Source organism: Notechis scutatus, chromosome 1 (assembly GCF_049901735.1).
Source record: "Notechis scutatus isolate UNSWTSFEM ecotype Mainland chromosome 1, rNotScu1.2, whole genome shotgun sequence".
Lineage (NCBI taxonomy): Eukaryota > Metazoa > Chordata > Lepidosauria > Squamata > Elapidae > Notechis > Notechis scutatus.
Window position 1 is genome coordinate 114,352,630 of NC_142009.1, and position 19,687 is coordinate 114,372,316.

The 19,687-nt window shown below is 35.9% G+C and overlaps 1 protein-coding gene across 1 annotated transcript in view; it reads left to right on the forward strand.

Annotated features, from left to right (window-relative positions):
- RNGTT (RNA guanylyltransferase and 5'-phosphatase) overlaps positions 1–19,410 on the forward strand; it is a 121,023-nt gene extending 101,613 nt beyond the window's left edge. Inside the window, exons 14-16 of the mRNA XM_026666545.2 lie at positions 9,254–9,320; positions 16,355–16,478; positions 18,746–19,410. Coding sequence (XP_026522330.1) covers positions 9,254–9,320; positions 16,355–16,478; positions 18,746–18,909 — 355 coding nt within the window. The 3' untranslated portion in view covers positions 18,910–19,410. The remainder of the gene's footprint in view (positions 1–9,253; positions 9,321–16,354; positions 16,479–18,745) is intronic.
- The last annotated feature ends 277 nt before the right edge of the window (positions 19,411–19,687 follow it).

Genomic DNA, 19,687 nt, shown 5'->3' on the forward strand with positions numbered 1-19,687 from the left:
TGGGGGGGATGCTGTGACAGCCAGAACTTGGAGCACTGGCTGTAAGTCCACCTTGTTCAGCATCATTGTAACTTGGAATTGTGGCTAAATGGGAATTCTAGTACCTTTGTCAAGGTCCTTGCTGACTTCTGCTCTGTCCTTGCAAACCCTGCTGTCCTTTTCTCCAGCCAGATTGCCCTGCCAATTGTCTTTCTGATCCTTTTGCTCTTGCTTGTCCTCAACCACAGATTCCTCCTCCGACTCATGCAGCACAAACACAACCCCCCATTACCTAACAGTTCTGTCAATTTTATATATTTTTCCCCAAAGGCAGACATCCCTTCTGTCAGTTGTATTAATTAGGCAGGAAGCTTCTAGTGTCTGTGTGACACTTGGCATGGATCTGGCAAATAGGCAAAGACATAACCTTGAGATTAATTTACAACTCTGACCCAAGCAGGACATCTCATCCTGCTACAAGACAATCTGCTCTTCTGTTAACTGAACATTATTACATTATGCTTGATACTGCTTTGCAGTTGGTAGTACTGTATTGCCAATTAAAGAAAGAAACCCAGTAGATTTATATATTTTGTCTGAAGAATATCCTTTATAGAATATATAGATCAAACTATGCTCCGAGACAGTTATTTCTGTTAGCAGTTATTAACTTCAACCACAGATCTTAGAAATAATTGTTGGATTTGCAAAATTTTAGAAAAGACAAGTTGCCCCAACTTATTAAAAACATACAAAAACCTTGTTAGTGGCTTAGTCTTGAAAGTAAGTCAAATAAATAAGAAAAATAATAAATAACTAAGCAGAAAAAAAACTGATATTTAATCTATGAAAATGTCACATTTAAAGTTAAAGCTACAGTATATTAAAAGATAAAATATGGTACTCATGGTAGTCTACTCATCCGTGGAAAAGTATTCAATACAATAAATACTTCATTTAATAGATTAATAGAGCATATGGGGTTGGGTAGGTTGTTAAATCTGATCCACAGTTTATATAGAGTTCATTAACGCAGTTTATATTAACTACAAATTTTGGTAACTATTTTTATTCATATGTCCATTATGTCAAGTTTCAGTTCAGGAATTTATTCTACCTCTGATGTTCTGCTCACTATTAACACCAGTTTAGACCTTAATACCGTATGATATTCCTATCAGGGTTCCAAGTAATAGATCCATTGCAAGCAAGAACTCCAAGGCAGGTGAATTCCTCAACAAATAGCTTGGAAATAACCATATTGGCATGTATCTTGTGAAAAACAACTCTGACAGGCCCCTTGGTTTTCACCTAATTAAAAGTCAGAGTTTTCCCCTCAATCCCAATCAGTCAGTCACCTGGCCCAATCACTGCAGCTTCTGCTGGTCTGGTGACATCACTTCTCCTTCCTCCGGCCAGATATGAGAACGTCCTTGGTTCCCACAAGAAAGTATTTTATTTTGACTACACAAGCCCAGCTATCTCTAATCCCCCCTCCCTATGCGTTGCTTCAGTGTGCCAGCACTGCAGCTCCAAGTTAGCTTCGCCCAGGTCAGCTTCACGGTTGACAATTCCTTATTTGCAATTAATGAGCTTTGCATACTAAAGTAATTCTAATGAACTTCTATGCACCCATCCAGTCATATGGGATATCCATATAACTGTTATCACACTCCGTAATGTTTTTCTTGTTCTTCTATCTGCCTTTCCCTTCCTTTTAAAAAATAAAATAGAAAAAAGGCACAAATTGCTATAGTGCTGGGTTGTTGTTTTTTGCTTTGATTTAAAAATGAAGGTTTGATGTATATTATGATTTACTGGAAGATGAAACTATCATAGCTGAATAATCTTTGCAGTGAGAAATATACCATTTCATGACAATGATAAATCTATACATGGTTCAGTTTTCAAGATAGGACAATGAAGCTCTGTGCCATTTGGGACACTTCCCCATCCTATTGAATCTTTGAGATCAATAAATAAGTTGAATATTAAACATAGAACATCCTTGCCTCCTCTTCATTTTTCTAACCAAGCATTAGCTACAAAGAAATGGGTTATTCTTCATGGCTTTTGTCTTCCTTAATCTATGCATTCTCTGTTTTCTTTTTCACATTACCTCCCATTGTTCTTCTGTTTGCCATTGCGTAGAGTATTTCTTTAATTAGAAGCTTCTATTCTGTTTCCCCCCTCTATTACTTTGCTTTGGAATAGTTTTTGACATTATATGTAATTATGTATTGTGGTTACTCCATAATAACTCTTTCCTCTCAGCCGTAACATATAAATAAAACCCAGATTCTGTGTTGATTATTATTACCTGGGAAATTAAGAATTATCTTCATGATTAAAAAGAGATGGTTTTGGTTTGTTTTTAAAATATACTTCCTCTGGTAGACGAATAGATACAATGTGAAAAAAAAATTATATAGTAATGGATAAATATACTTCTACATACTTTAAACTGTGAAAAAAACCTAAGTTTCAATATGTTTATTGAATTTTTAACATTTAACTTTTTATTAGTTTATCACAGTATAAGATACAAAGAAAAAAGGCATGAAAAAGTAAGAGAGGGAGGGAAAAAGAAGGGATATAGTGTAACGGGAAAAAAGAAAGAAAAGGACTCTGACTTCCAACTCTCTTTAGCACAGTAGAAGGTAACAACATTACAACCACAACACTTGGTATTCAATATGTTTATTGAATTGGAATGCATTACAATATTTAATACCTTGAATGATTTATAGTCGTTCTGCTTGGTGATGGAATGCATAAAGAGTGGAGCAAAGTAAAATTCATATTGCTATCTCAGTTACTAAACTGGAAGTAAAACTTAACACTAGAACAGGGGTGGGCAAACTACGGCCCGCGGGACACATCCAGCCCGTTGGTCATTTTAATACGGCCCGCCTCTGAAAAAAAAATATTCCCCTCTAAAAAAAAAATTGGGGCCGGCCAAAGAGACCCGCGCGCGCCAAAAAATTGCACACACAACACGGAGCTGGGCAGCTGCTTCCCTGCTAGCGGGGCCAAGGCCACCGCCCGGGAACGCCCACTGCTTTCCCAAGCCAGGGCTGGGCGGTGGCGTATTGCCCTGCACCGCGTGGCCCCCGCCTGGCAGCGTGCTTCTCAGCTGGTCTCCTCCTCCTCGGCCATACAGAACAAACAGGCAGAGAAGGAGGAGATCAGCCGGCTGGTTGGGGAAGCTTTCTGCGCCGAAAGAGGCAGCTACTAATCTCCGGCTTTGCTCCGCTTCTCCAATGGTCCGGCACCACCCTGTTCTTCTTGTGCTGCAAAGAGCGGCTAATGATCTCCGGCTCCGCTCTGCTTCTCCAACATCCGGCGCCACCCTGTTCTGTGTCAGGCCCAGCAAGTCCGAGCAGCCGGCGCACAGAACAGGGCAGCGCCGGATGTTGGAGAAGCAGAGTGGAGCCGAGATCATTAGCCGCCTCTTTCGCAGCACAAGCCTCCCCAACTGACCAGCTGCTCTCCTCCTTCTCTGTCTGTTTGTTTTGTATGGCCGAGGAGGAAGAGATCAGCCGGCTGGTTGGGGGAAGCTTTCTGCGCCGAAAGAGGCAGCTACTAATCTCCGGCTTTGCTCCGCTTCTCCAATGGTCCGGCACCACTGTTCTTCTTGTGCTGCAAAAGAGGCGGCTAATGATCTCCGGCTCCGCTCTGCTTCTCCAACATCCGGCGCCACCCTGTTCTGTGTCAGGCCCAGCAAGTCCGAGCAGCCGGCGCACAGAACAGGGCAGCGCCGGATGTTGGAGAAGCAGAGTGAGCCGGAGATCATTAGCCGCCTCTTCGCAGCACAAGCCTCCCCAACTGGCCAGGTGCTCGCCTCCTTCTCTGCCTCCTTCTCTGCCTCTCCCCTCTTGCTCCTCACAGTTGCCCTGAGCTGGTGCGGTTCTTTACTTGGGCAGCCAGACACCCGCAGCAGCGCCCGCAGCACCAACAGGCAGTTCTGCCCGGGCTCTGCTCAGGTGTCCGGCTGGGGCTGTCAGGAGTTGCTACCGCCCGGCGCAGCTCGCGCGGCTCCAGTCCCGCGTTGCCTTGGGAAGAGAAAGGCAAAACCAGGAGCCGCTGAGCCTGAACCTCCGGTGCCACTGCTGCTGTTGCAAAGCACCGCCGCGGCTCTTCCTTTTTGCCTTTCCTTCCCGAGGCAACGTGGGACTGGAGCCGCGTGGAGCCATGCCGGCAGTACCAACTCCTGACTCAGGGGCCTCCGAGGGGAGGGGAAGGAGGAGAAGAAGGGGGGAAGGGGGCGATTCCCAAAAAATCTTGTGCTGACCCGGCCCGTCTGTCAAATTTTAAAAGTGAATGCGGCCCCCCGAGCCAAAAAGTTTGCCCACCCCTGCACTAGAAGAATGTTTCCAGCCTTTCGGTGCAAGTTATGCTTTTATGATGAGACCTGAAGATACAAGGCAATTGCTTTCTATTGTACGACATTTTAAACAAGAATTCTTTTTAAGCTGTGTAAATGTCCTTAAATAAAGTTAGGTCAATATAAGGCCAATTGAATACTCATTTATCAGGCACCAGCTTTTTGTTTCCATGCATACATTTTAAGAAGTTCAAATATATCATGGACCAGTGGAAGAAAGCATCAGGATAAATTTGCTAATATCATCTCTATTTTGGCAAATATTTGTTAATTAAGAAGTTGATTTAAGTCCTAGTTTTAAGCTTTACTCAAAAAGACAAAAATCAATTTTAGATTACCAAAAATCAGTTTAAATCCCTGTTTACCAAGAATTAAAAGTAACACATTTTAACATGGGAAAGGAGGCAGGACATTTGTAAAAATTCTTATGGATAGTTGCTTGGAAACCAGGGTAGATTTGATTTAAAATGTTAGTAGGGAAGATTCAAATTTAATGATTTAAATTGTGATTTTAGTTACTGTTCTGGAAGATCCTATTACCATTTCTAGTTAAAAGTGCATTTGTTTGATGACACCTTTGACAGTGAGATGTAAATTTCATTTCTAGAAGGTACATTTAGCATATAGAGTAATATTGATTGTTTTTAGATGAATTGCCATTAAAATTGAATTATATGTTAGTACTCACGCTCCTTTAGAGCTTTACAGCTGGAGCAGCAGTTTTCATTATAATGCTTCATTTGGGCAAACAGATCTTACATTTTGTTGCACTATTTGCATTTTCATGCTTGCTTCTCTTGTTCTCAAGTACAAGTGGTTGAATTTCATCAAAATATTCCCAGATGGGGTCTGTTTTACATAGTAGGATTGGTTTATTCACTAAATTGTTTTCCCTTGACTAGTTTAATTTACAGCATCTGATAGCTAAAGTGGATTTCTAGAGTAAAGTCATGCTACATTTGATAGATGTTGGCTAGATAGATGTTAACTAAATGTGGACTTCTAATATGCAAACCTTGAAGCAATATATTCTACTTTAATGATGTGCTCTGGGATTTGGTTAACATTTAGTGACAGAAATTCTGACCCTAGTTCCCTTCGTAAGTTGAGGACTATCTGTACTATTGTTGCTGATTGTTCATATGAACAATATTAATTTGTAGGCCGGTCAGGTTTATAGATATTTCAAGTGAAGGATTGGTCAACTTTGTATGTAGTGTTTACTACAAGAATAATGTGTCTGCTCTGATGGAATTGAATTGGGCATCTCTACAGGCATTTGTTATTGAGTTTTTTGTTTTCTAGTCTATCCTGTTTTTTCATTCCCTTATGTAAGAGTGGTTCCAAAATGACAAATGAACACTGGATAAAATGGACTGGAGCCCAGGGATACAAAAATAACATCCTGTAGCTAATTAGATTAACAACATGCTATCATTTATATGAGCTGCTGGTTGTATATCAACACTGCAATTCTTTAAGGTAGCAGTTTAACTTGTTCAAAAGATGAGGATGGAACAGTAGATTTTCCACTTATACACACAAAGGATAGCATTACAGATTAAAAAGCTACATTTATCACTTGAATTTTACATCCAGTTTTAAGATAGTTTTTCTTTCCTTATATTGATATCTTCCTGCTCAGAAGGTAAGAGATCAGGATAAGAAAAAAGCAACTACAATATTAATCAGATCAAGTCTTCAAATAACAGAAGTATTGCTTAAAGGGAACAAGAGAAAATATACTTTTAAAATAGTCAGATGATACCACTATTTAATAATAGAGATTGTTGAATAGTTCAGTGCTTGTAGAAATACATTGCTGTCATCCTTCATAGACATATTTCAGCAATCTGCAAAATAATTGCTTTAGTCTGTCAAAAGTTTAGTCTGTCAAAAAATTAAAACAATTTATCTAATTTGTGAATTAAAATCAATATAAGAATTAAAAACTGCCAGACCAAGAAACATGAAAAAGTACTGTGGAGAAACTGAATTGTTCTCATATTTCCTGTACATACTTTGTTGAGGACAAAAGTTTTTTACATGGAGATGAAATGGAGGGGGGAATTGAGACTTCACCAAAATGGAGGAGATTCTAACAATGGCTGTTAGATGAAATAATAATCTCCCTAAAGAATGAGAGAGGATCAATTCTTTGAATAATTTATAAATAGGATGGACAAAGTATTCAACACGCTATAATGAAACTGTCAGGTGAGAGTAAAGGCATGTGGTGCTATTTATTAAGCTGTTCTTTTTTTAAAAAAAATATTATTTCCAAGGTTACACAATCAAGAAAAAAAATTACAATACAAAACAAAAAACTGTCCTTTTTCATTTTTATTAATCTTAATAATACTTATATACTAGAAAGAATATGACCCGTTAACTCTGATTTAAGTATTAGCTAGCTTATACAGAGTTCTATGAAAATATACTTATTCCTTTATGGATTTTCTGAATGTTTGCATATCTTTCCCTTAAATATTATCAGTGAAAGTTAATCTGAGTCCTAATGGTACATTAAGGAAATACGATATGAAAGCAAAAAACACTGGAGTTGGTGCTTGTTCCATTTATATCATAATCGAAGTTGCCCAAAATATAATGTTCCAGTATGAAAAAATAACGACCCTCCCATCCAGTTGATTGTTTCTAACTACAGCTGGTTTATATTTCAAACATTGAGAACTTATTTGGGGCAGCTTAGTCCTATATACAATATTTGCTTCTCATCAAAGCAATGTCTTTCCCATATTGAAGTTAAGGGGATAACATATTCTGCTTTAAGCCTTGATACATCTAAAGGATGGTTTTCTAAAAATTAGTTATAATTCATGTAGACTTTTGTTGCTCAATTAGTTAAAAACAATTTCTTTCTGGATTGTATTGGAGAAAAATATTTGGAGAAAACCTACTTTAGTACCTGTGTAAAATAATATTTAAAACAACCAGAACAAGAGAACCCTAATTAAAATGTTCTTCTATAATCTACAGAAAACTATCTATTAGCAATAGGAATAGCAACTATCATGGACTATCTTATGTTTGTTTTCTTATACTAAATAAATGCTGTTGCTCTTTTCATGGATTGCTTTTTTGCATATGACAATCTGATAAAAATGAATTTTAGCCATTTATTCTGAAACTTAAATATTGTTAACCTCCAAGAATTCTTCCTGACATCTTTTATTGCTTGATTCTTGCCAGCTGCCATGGAAATGGGGGGAGGGATAATTGGGCTTTGTGGGGGAAGGGTGCTGGAGGTCTGAGTTGTGTGAACTGTAAAAGGTGGGACGCTTTCCCGCATTCTGTGCAACTGCAGCTACTTATCTTTTCTAGGCCAAGGTCAACCATCTTGGCATACCAGATGTGTGAGACGCCACCTGAAGATGTAACCCACATGACATTATACACACCTCAGATTGGATGTCCAGTTTGAACTGTTGGGGGAGGAGACTTGGGATATCTTTCAATATGTAATTTCCGTGCCTATTTGCCTCAGATCTTGCTTTCCTTTCGTTGCTATCACTTCAAATTCAGTAAAAGTACTTTTCTCTTTTAATGAAGTCTAAGGTTTTCTTTTTTGGATTATGAATGGAGGCACAGCTGACAAATATTTTAACTAATAGCAGAAATAGGATGGGGATACTGTTTTAGCCACAAGGATATAGATAAATTAAACCAGGGTGGACAATTAATTTTTCAAGGAGCCACATGAGAAAACTGGGACTGTTGCAGAGTACCAAATCAATAGGGCTGTGAAGGTGCATAAGTATGCACATACAGACATAATTGAAAAAAAAAAAAGCAGTTGCTTTCAAAATAAAAGCCATCCACATAGGCCAGACAAGGAAGCTAAAGGGCTAGATGTCACCTGGGGACCATAAATTGCCCAGGTTTGGATTAAACACATCAACCATTTTAATTTTCTATGGACTGCTTAAAGTCTGAATAAAAATTTGAAATTTGAAGATCTGGATGATTTTTGTACTTTACATAACATGTAATTTATGTGTTACCTGTTTCAGTAGCTGCCTTTCTTTGGAGAATTGGTATATTTATGAGATAATATGAGATACTTATGATAGATTCCATATAGGCATGTTTCTAAGTAGGCCTCCGAGGAAAGTCTTTACAAAAGAATTTCAGCCATTGGCCTCACCTTTTCTTAAATTTGAATCTGTGTTGGATTTCTGCATGGTCTTTTCCATAGATCTTTTAGAATCATGTATTGATCATTATCAGTCAGTAAGTGTAATATAACTTGAAAGTCAGATCTCCATCTTTTGGTAAGAGAGAAATTATTCTAATACTAGGATTCCAGCTAAGAAGTGACATATAGGGGGGGGGGGGGGGGGGGGGGGGGGGGGGGGGGGGGGGGCGGGGGGGGGGGGGGGGGGGGGGGGGGGGGGGGGGGGGGGGGGGGGGGGGGGGGGGGGGGGGGGGGGGGGCGCCCCCCCCCCGGGCGGGGGGGGGGGTTGGGTCGGGGGGGCCCCCCCGGGCGGGGTTTGGGGGTTTGGGGTTGTTTTTCGGCAATGAATTAGAAAATTGTACTCTTTTGAGAATTTTATATTTATTCCAAACATGTAACCTTTTTTTTTTGGGTTAAGTACTCATTTTTTGTAGAAATAATGAAGTGAGTTTTGTCCATTCCTTAACAGCTCATGCTTTGATAAGCATAATAATTACTTTTCTGGAGTTTGCCTTCTGACAAGCATGGACTTTGATATATTACTAGATTTTATAGTATTACTTCAGTTCTGGGTATATTAACTAAAATATACAGTATATATAGGCCAGGATAGATTACTTTACATGTACTTATCAAAACATGCATGGTGGTATTAAGACAGCTTTTAATTAGACATTTTATTTTTTTAGACTTCTACCACGGAACGTCGGATTCCTTTATGTTGGAAGTTTAGAGAGACCTTTTGCAGAAATTAAGGTAATAGCAGTTAACTTTGTAAGTTTTGCCTAGGTAAAGTTATGGGTGTGTGTGTGTGTGTGTGTGTGTGTGTGTGCATGTGCGCTGTACCATTCATATGCTCAGCATTTGCAACTTTGTGAAAAATAAGCAACTTATTTTAAAACATTTCAGTAAAGTATTTATACTTTAAAATGATTATGTTCTTTACTTTCTTAAGTCGATTCTTTTTCAGACATTTGGTTGAATTAATGTATTTGAATCTGACATACTCATCTTTTTCATGAGGATTAAATAATTCCAGGTTAATATCTATATTAGGAGCCCTGGTGGCACAGTGGTTAAAATGCAACATTGTAGGCTAACTGCAAAGTCTGGAATTTGATCCTGACTGGGTTCAAGGTTGATTCAGACTTCCATCCTTCTGAGGTTGGTAAAATAAGGACCCAGATTGTGGGGGCTAGTATGCAAATAATGCTTTTAACATGCTCAGAAAGTGCTGTAAAACACTATGGGGTGGTATATAAGCCTAAATACCATTACTATCGCTGTAATTATTGTAGAGAGAATAATAATACTGTCACAAAGAGGAAGACAACAGTTGTTTCCACTGTTGTTTCCTAGCATCTTATATTTAAGACATGCTGCCTACAATTCTAGGTGTAATAAAGAGTTATCAAGGTTAGTACCATTAATACCCTAATACTCTATTTACTTATCCAGTCCTCTTTCAAAACTGGCTAAATTGCTGTTTATCAGTTGGTCTGATGGCAGCAAATCCCATAGTTTAGCTATGCTTTGTATAAGCAATTTAGCTTTTAATGCTTCTGAATATCAATACATTTTATTTTAAGAAATGATCCTAAATTTTAAGAGGGAGAAAAACCAGTCTAAATTTACAGATAGTTTATGTTTTCCTCTGAGAAAGATTGAAATACCCCTCTCAAAAAAATTATTTTAGCTGTTTTGTTATATACATATTCTATTTTAAGAGGTGGTGATCAAATATCTACATACATGCTCCAGGGAGATGAGCATAACTAATCAGGTGTTCTTGATGCTCTTTTTTCTCTCTTTCCCACCCAGGTTCTCTTAACCATGTTATGGAAATATTTAATTTTTAAGAATCAGTTTAAATTCTTAAGCACTTACTTTTTTTTAAATAAAGCAACTAGAAGAGTCGATATTTTAGGTGATACTTTAACTGGAGTACCAAATCTTATAGGAAGAAAATTTCCACATGAAACAAGAATCCTGTTGAAATGATAGCAAGATAAACTGGCTATGATTAAGTCAAAAACAAAATTATATAATATTTTAAAATATAACACTGGCACGATCATTTAATTTATAGGAAAGTGACTGGAATCTTGCCTGAATGAAATTGCTTTCAGATAATTTCATGTTCTGTAGGATTTAACTGATGATTTCCATAATAACATTTGAATGTGAGATAGTTAATAAAAGACATATTTCATAGTTGCCAACCTTGGCTACTGAAAACATACCATAATTAGTCTTTGGAGATTATGTTTATTCTTTTGGTATACTGCAGCCAGATGAAAAGATTTAAAACTGAGAGCACATGATTAAATTTATCTCTTCTTATTGTAGAATGTTCCTATGCAGGCAAGTATTATACCATAGGGAAAGCAGAACTCCTATCGTGCCAATCTGGGTCTTTGTTAGGAACAGAAACCAGCTCATGCATACTATTACATATAATTATCATAAAATTATGGGCTAGAAATGGAAGAGTCATGCTGTTGCATTTTAGACACCATATTTGTAATAAGCTGTAATAAAATAAGCGTTTTTGAATTGGATATAAGAATAGGCCTTACTTGCAATTACAAATGTGTGTTCAATTGAAATACTTTTGAAGCTCAATTTAACAAAGCAAACACATTTTCTGGCAGCTTTAGTATAATTGTTTCCAGGGTTGAAATCTCATTTAATTTTTTTTGGTGAAAAAAACTTGAATAAAGCTAGCTGCTAGGAAGCGAAGCACAGTTGAAGAAAACTATTTCAATTACCTGGTTTTTCAGTTTTATGTGAAACAATAAATAACAGTAAGTGTTAAAGGATTCCTGTTTATTTTTTCCATACTTTCCATATGATTTAAATGATTTATTCATACGTAGAAATTGTCATTTTAATGAGACATTTTAATTCTATATACTATATATAGGACATTTCTCTTAATATATAGGGCAGACCGCAGTTAACATCAAATATATATACAGTGAGAAAATTGAAATCTATACTTGCTTCTTGATAAGCACACCAATTTTATATGGATTTATAAGTCACTTTCATTGACTTTTAAGTATATATTTAAAATGACAAACAATGGCTTGTCATTCTTTTTCAGGAACATTACAAATGATAGACGCTAATATTGTGTTAGCAGGAGTTTTACTTTCTGTGTCCCTGCAAATTATTTATAATGTATTTGGCAGGGGAGTGCGGGAAACAGGAGCATTCTCCCTTCCAGTTCCTTAGAAGAAGATGCTTCTGTTAGCACATACATAATCAGTCCCCCTCCACTATTCTCCAGCAGCAGTGAGCTACCAACATTTAGTGGCATGATGCACTGCTGATTTTAGCATGCAGTTGAAAGATGCCTCCTATATGGTTAAAACATCTTTAAAAGTATAATTACATTTCAGATATTTGGTCCATGCCTTACTAGTAGCATCATCTCATCGCCCTTCTTCTCTGCAGCCATCAGCTACAAAGTAAACAAGTAGATTCCCAGGCACCAAAAAAAATGGATTCCCTGCTGTTTTAACAGAAACATGTATTGGATTTCCTCCATGCTATGCCAACTGGGAGGCTGTGGTTGAAGAGGGGCTTTATGAAGAAACATTGTTATCTAAAAGGATTTGAAATGATGAAGGACAGTATTTTTTAAATTAAAGAATAGAACTGAAAGAAGTCATTATCTTATACCTCTGAATTGCTCATTTGCTGTGGCAGTTCAGCTAATCTTACATCGTGATTTGGAGCCCGTTTTGCAAAATATATCTGACAGTTATTTTTAAAATATATTTGGACTATATTATTATATAAACATTTACAGATAAAGATTCCTTGCTTTTTCTTTTTTTCTTTTTGGTTTTGGAGATTCTTTTTATATATGATTATATAAATAGAAAATGTAGAGTAGAGTAGAATAGAATATAATTTTTTATTGGTCAAATGTGATTAGACACATACAGAATTTGTCTCTGGGGCATAAATTCTCAGTGTACATATGAGCAACAAGAGATAAATCATGATCATAATCATAAAATACAATCATCATAAATCAGAGGATATAAACTCAGAGGATATAATAAGATACTACATAAAGGCAATCAACATAAATCATGAGATACAATCAACAAAGTTATAAGAAGCTAAGGAAATAAGTAATAGGAAAGATGAGAAGAAGAAGAAGTAATACAGCCCTACTATGTGGTTTGACATAGGGCATAGACAGTGTTGTTGGAATTAGTGATTTAGCATATTGATTGAATGATGGAAAAACCTGTCCTTGTGTCTAGTTTTGGCGTGCAATACTGTATAACGTGATCTTGAGGGGAGGAGTTGAAACAGTTTATGTCCAGGATGTGAGGGTCTGTAGATATTTTCACACCCCTCTTTCTGGCTCATGCAGTATACAAGTCCTCAGTGGAAAGCAAAGGCCCTAGAAAAATTGATTTATGACTGTTTTTTCACATTTATGGAAGAAAAGGAGGAAAAGGTGATGGCTTCTTCTAATAATGTTATCCCTTGTATCAAGTGGCCCTTGAAGGTTAATTAAAAATAAAACAAAACACACACATACAACGTAGTCCATTTTCCAAAGATTGCTTGTTCCTGTTTTAATGGATAAGAAAAGCAGAGAATTCTGGAGGGTCTGCTTTGCAAAACAAGAACAATCTTTTTACTAATGGCTAGTATTGATGAATCTAAGTCAGCCTAATTTTTACAACAGTGTTACTTTCTGATATTACTCAGTTGTGATTTGTAGGTTGGACCAGTGATTATAGTAGATAGTGATAGCATAAATTACATGGGGGGGGAATGTTTTCTCCCCCTCCCCTCCTTCCAAGCATATTCAGAATAATTATAGTAACATATCATTGTTTAAACTGATCAGCGCTTTCAGTTAGGAAAATGCATTTAGGTTGTTGTTCTGACAGATGTTATCATTTTCTGGAAAGATCTTCCAGATTGTTAATGAATGGCCAAGCAAGTACATAGTTAGTTAGTTAATAATCCCATTTAATTGTCACAGTGAAATAGAGCAAGCACATAATTTTCTGCTATTTCAATTCTGTGAACACCATAAGAATGATAAATTATGACAGAGCTTTATAGAGAATGCTGATTTGTGAAAGTCATTGACTATAATAAACTTTCTTCCCTTCCCTTTTCCTTCTCAAACAGGTGGTTCACTAACATATTTTCCTCCTTCAACAGGAAATGGATGGATGGACTTAGCTAGCTAGAGATAAATTTTACCTGGCAGTGGTTACCAGTTAATATGCATTTTCAAGTCATTAGTAGCCTAATGTTTTTTCTGTGGGCAATCATATTCACTGTGGATTGGGAAAGTGTATATTTTCCTGAATGTGACTAGCTGATTCCACAACTGAAAACCATCTGGCTAAAAACTGCTTTTTGTGACATATATGTGATATGCTATAAAAAAGATTATGGATGGACACATTGGGCAGTTAATCATGCTAACAAAATGGGAATGATTCCAACCCTATTTTGTGATGGATAACTTACTGGTTAAAACTCCCAGCATTTCTCATGATGTCACTTCTGCTAAAAAGATTTAAATCCATTGACCCACCAGAAATCAATATAGTGGCTACGGTGGTGGTGATATGAATTACTGGTGTTTATACAGCTGGATGGGGTTAGAAGGAAGCGCTTGTGATGATTAGATTTAAATAAATTTAAATTACTACAGAAATGATAATAGTTTAAAATTAAAAGGATGGGGAAAAATTGGAAATGCATTTGAGAATTTGTAAAATTTCTTCAGGACAAAATAATACCTTGCTGTTTCAACAGTAGTGTTACTAGTTACTAGAAATATTAGTTAAGCTGAAATACTTCTGTAGGCATGAAGCAGGCATTGAGAACCCTGGCATCCTACTGTAATGAGGAACAATTTATAATCAGTTTATGATAAATCCAAAGTTTTAGATTTTTTCCTAACAAAAGACAAAAGCACAAATGGACAATTGGTTCCCATGAATTAGAGCAGGTCAGATATTTAATATTTGGGCATAGTATTTCAGGCCTCCAGGACATTAACAACCCAGGAAAATTATGCCACTTCTACTGCTCAAAAGAACACACAAACAATAATTAAATTTTATAGGCAACAGGGCATATTACATTCCAGCAGCGGTTAAATTGTTTACAGCTAAAACAATTACCCAACTGGGATACAACTTGACCCATACACATATCTGAGCATTTATGAAGCCATTGAAATTTTTTTAGGATTTTGTTCAGTCTCCCAGTACAGTACTGAGGCTTGAAGCTAATGTACTAAGTATTAAGAGTCAGGCCTGGTGTAGGATTCTAATCTCAGTATTTAGAATCAAGTTGGATCCTACAGCTACCAATCTCATTGGCCCTGTATCTATATAGCAGAACTTTGAAGTTGTGCTTATCCTGAATCTTTAAGCCAATTAACCCTGGAGAAGGCTGAATTAATAGTAGAAGAAAGAATTGGGGACATTGATCATCAAAATATCACCAGTGAGTGCCCTTGGAATTCTATCACCAATTATTGGAAAGACCCAAGCTTTTTACTGCAGGGTATCTATACAATCAGAAGTTAGTTCCTTCTCTTTCTTTTCATTTTTCTTTTCATTTTTTAGTTTTGGCTTTGTTTTCTCTCTCTCTTTTCCTCTTTCTTTTCTTTACATTAATTCTTGTTAGGTTTTATCTGTTGTTGAAAATTCTCAATAAAATATATATGAAAAAACAAAGGAAGTATTATAAAATATTGCCTTGGGACAAGATTAGGCTATTCATTTCCACTCTAGTACAGAAACCATTTCTCATATAATGAAAACAAGAATAGTATGGGTTTTGTTTAGAAAAATAAAATATGTTCAACAACAGAGGTTACCATAGCTACTCCAAAATTTTGCATGGCTAATAAGGTGCATAAGATAAAGTATTCAAAACAAATAAAATGTTAAGTGGATGCAAGTAATTCTATGATTTAGTGTTAATCTAATAGTAAAATGCAGCTTGAAAGATATCTGCTTATGGTTTAACTTTTTTTTAAATAAAACCAACCCTGGAAGCATTCAAATTATTTTATTATAAAGGCATTAAGACAAGTATATGGCATTTCTGATTCTCAAATGTGTTAAATTATAATTCCCTGCAGCCCCAATCAGGATATTAATGGAAATGAATATTGGAAGCTACAGTTATCAACATCCGGAGGCCATAGATTTCCCATCAGTTACTTAGTTACACACAGATGGAAAGCGGTTTTGTAACTTATACCAGTGGGGAATTTTATCATTGTAAATTTGTACAGTGATAAAATCGTGACCATAATTATTGTTAGTTTGAGAAGACATAGGATTACAGAAATGTTGGACAATTTTAAAAATCGATTTTAGTATAGGTTTACTGATTCAAATGACAAGTATAACATATTTAGAAATCTAAGTGGGATGTTTTGGGATCTTATGGAATATATTCTGATTAAATAACACAATAGACACAATTTCCTGTGTTCTATTTTATATTCTGTTTCTGTAGATGTACCGTAATTACATCAAGAATAAAACGTCTTGTGATTTGAACAGAAATCCTTTGCATTTCTGCATTCTAGGATTTTTCCCCTTAAAAAAATTATATGCCCATAGGGATGTTATGTATTCAAAAATAATTTCAATATATATTCGTAAATTGAAATTTAACTTGACTGTTTTCTACTTTTATCATGATCTGAATTTAAGAAAAAAATTGACTTTCTTTTTTCATTTGCAACAAAAAATATTTAAAAACAGGTAACAAAAGACTTGAAGCAATATGATAATAAAATAATAGAATGCAAGTTTGAAAACAACAGCTGGGTCTTTATGAGACAAAGGATAGACAAAAGTTTTCCCAATGCTTACAGTACAGCAATGGGTAAGTGCAATAAATTGGTTCTGTATCTGCATTTTGTTATTAAACTTTAGCCAGTAAAAATAACCTTTTTTTTTTTTTTTTTGCAAAGACTCTTAAGACTCATAATTTGAGTTCTTTTGGCTTCAATAAAAATTGGAGTTCAGAACTGCAGTTTGACTCATGCATATTTAAAAATGAGACTTGGACTGGCATGGAGCGTTCATATCAAGTGGTCTTCTCTTGTCTGGCACTTTCAATCATATTCAAATTAAGACAGATACTACTCAGTGAAAACTAATGTGTAAAGCATGGGAAATAAGATATTAAAATTATGAAAAATAATTGTTTATGTAGTACATTTGAATTTTCCTACTATTATTAAAAATAATCTACTAAAAATATAAGACAATAAGATTCATCCTAAGGCAAATGCTTAAAAATCATTACAAATTATTACTGTCGTTGTTGAATAGATTGAGCTAAAATGCATTTTAACTGTACACTTCATGTGGCAAAAATTTATTTTGAAAAATTCAGAGGAAAAATACTATTGGTATGTTGTAATAAAAGTTACAAAAAATATTTTAAGTTCCAAAAAAATATTTAAGTATCAAGTGATACTAACTTTTATTAACGTCACTATTTATGCATAAAACCCATAGTTACATGCTGTTAAGGATTCCATATTTGTACAGTTTAGGTGCCAATATTTTCCACAAAAACATGAAATTACTTAAGATATATACTTTTCCCCAAATAATATGTTGCTTGCAAATGTCTAAGCATAATACACTTACAATTAATAGAAAATATTTAAATGTGTTTAAAATTTGTTTTAATTGCTTCTTAACAGTAATAAGTTAACCTTTTAGACCAGGGGTGGGCAAACTTTTTGGCTCGAGGGGCCTCATTGACTTTTAAAATTTGACAGACGGGCCGCCACCTGGTGTCGAAATGCCTGTCATTACAAGTCAAAATCAAATGAATGCAATCATTCAATCATTCACATCACACCTTAATTCTGTACCAATCTTCGGCGGGCCGGATTAAAAAGACCAACGGGCCGGATGTGGCCCACGGGCTGTAGTTTGCCCACCCCTGTTTTAGACCAATGTTTCCAAAAATACTATATCAAAATTTATTACATAGTTACAAGAAACATACCAGGCTGTTTATTGCAGGATTCAGTAGAGTATAGTGCAGATGACGCTAAGCTGGCAGGAATAATCAACACCCCAGAAGACAAACTCAGGATCCAAAAAGATTTGACAGTCTTGAACAATGGACCCTATCAAGGTTTTATACCTAGGCAGGAAAAAAACCAAAGATACAAGTACAGATTCGTGAAACCTGGCTCAAAAACAGTAACTTTGAGAGGGACCTTGGAGTCCTTTGGACAATTCATCAAACATGAGCTAGCAGTGTGTGGGAACAGCCAAAAAAGCTAATACAATAATTGATTGTATAAACAAGAGGCTCAAAATCACACGAAGTATTAGTACTGCTTTATAAAGCCTTAGTGAGGCCATATCTGGAATATTGCATTCAGTTTTGATCACCACATTACAAAAAAGATGTTGAGACTCTGGATAAAAAGTGGGAAGAATAGCAACTAAGATGATTAAAGGCCTGGAGACAAAAACATGAAGAACGATTGCAGGATTTGGGTATGGCCAATTTAGAGAAAAGAAGGTCTAGGGATGACATGACAGCAATATTCCACTATTTGAGGAGGTGCCAGAAAGAAGAGAGGGTTAACTTAGTCTCCAAAGCAGCAGAGGGCAGGACAAGAAACAATGGATGGAAACTAATCAAGGAAAGAAGCAGCCTGGAATTAAGAAGAAACTTCCTAAGAACGAAGACAATAAATACATAGACTAGCTTGCCTTCAGAAGTTGTAAGTGCTTCATCACTGGAGATTTTTAAGAAAAGAGTGGATAACCACCTATCTGAAATGGTAGAAGTCTCAGAGACTGGAGGAAAAAATATCAAAATTTCTGGTTTTGGGGATCTGAGGAGTTTTAGGTTTCGGTGTAGAAATTGACCTTTATAGGAACATTGTGATGGGAAGCTTCTTCTTTTGAACTAGTTGAACATGGTTGCATATGGATAAAACTTTCTTTGAGTTTCACTGCATGGATTATGTTGTCATGATGCTCATAAAAGTTTGCAAGGCAGTTGGTTTGGATCCACTGGATTTTGAGAATCTCCATTCTCTGTTAATGCAACTGTGAATAAATGTGTTTTCTTGCTCTTCTCCATCTCACAATGTGTTATTTGCCTTCCAGCTGTATGCAACAGTATACAACATCCAGTAACAAAGGAATTCCTTTTTGAATTCATTCAAAAATGTATGGCAGCAACTCCAGGACAGCCACGTAAACATCATCTAGATCCTGACACTGAACTCATGCCACCACCACCACCTAAAAGGCCTCGGCTGTCATCATAACATATCTCTTCTGACCAAGAAAATAGTAGAATTGTTTAGAATTCTACAAGACAATATGTTTGGTGTAAATATTCTGTAAATACTTAAGTGCATTTTTTTTGGAATGCCGCATCAGGAACTAAGATTTGTTTTCTACTTGACAAGTTGAACATTGTTTCTAAGTTTGAAAAATATTAATCTGAAGAGTTAGATTAAAAAGATATGGAATCAGTGGAAAGCTATTGTTTGGTAGGTAACTTTCAAATTTAATATTTTATACCAGCAATCAGGAACTGTGAAGCCATGATAAAAATGTTCCCCCCTTTTTTTAAAACAACAACAACAAAAGTATTTCAGTGAGTGTGTGAAACTTATTGCCTGGTTTCATTTAGTTTAGTTATTAGGGTCTTGTTTTAAAAATAATTGCAAATGGTATTGTAATGTTCTTCTTAAATAAAAGTTTACCAGGTTTCACTATTTTTTTATATTAAAGACATTACAAGGTATTATATAAAAATTGTATTGGATGTGCACTGAGTGTTTTTTTTCCATCTTGAACTAAACATTTCCTGAATCTGTTTTAAAACTGGATTCTGCATCATTACCAAACATAAACAGTCCTTGATATTAAAAACTATTTTCCATTTCTGTGCAAATAAATACAAGTTATACCAAAAAAGTATATAATTTGAGTTTCATGAAGATTAGCCATTTTAACAATATAAGTTTCTAGAAGATGGTAGAAGAAAAACCAGAGAATATGTTGGTATATAAAAGTGGCATTTAATCTCAATTCCAG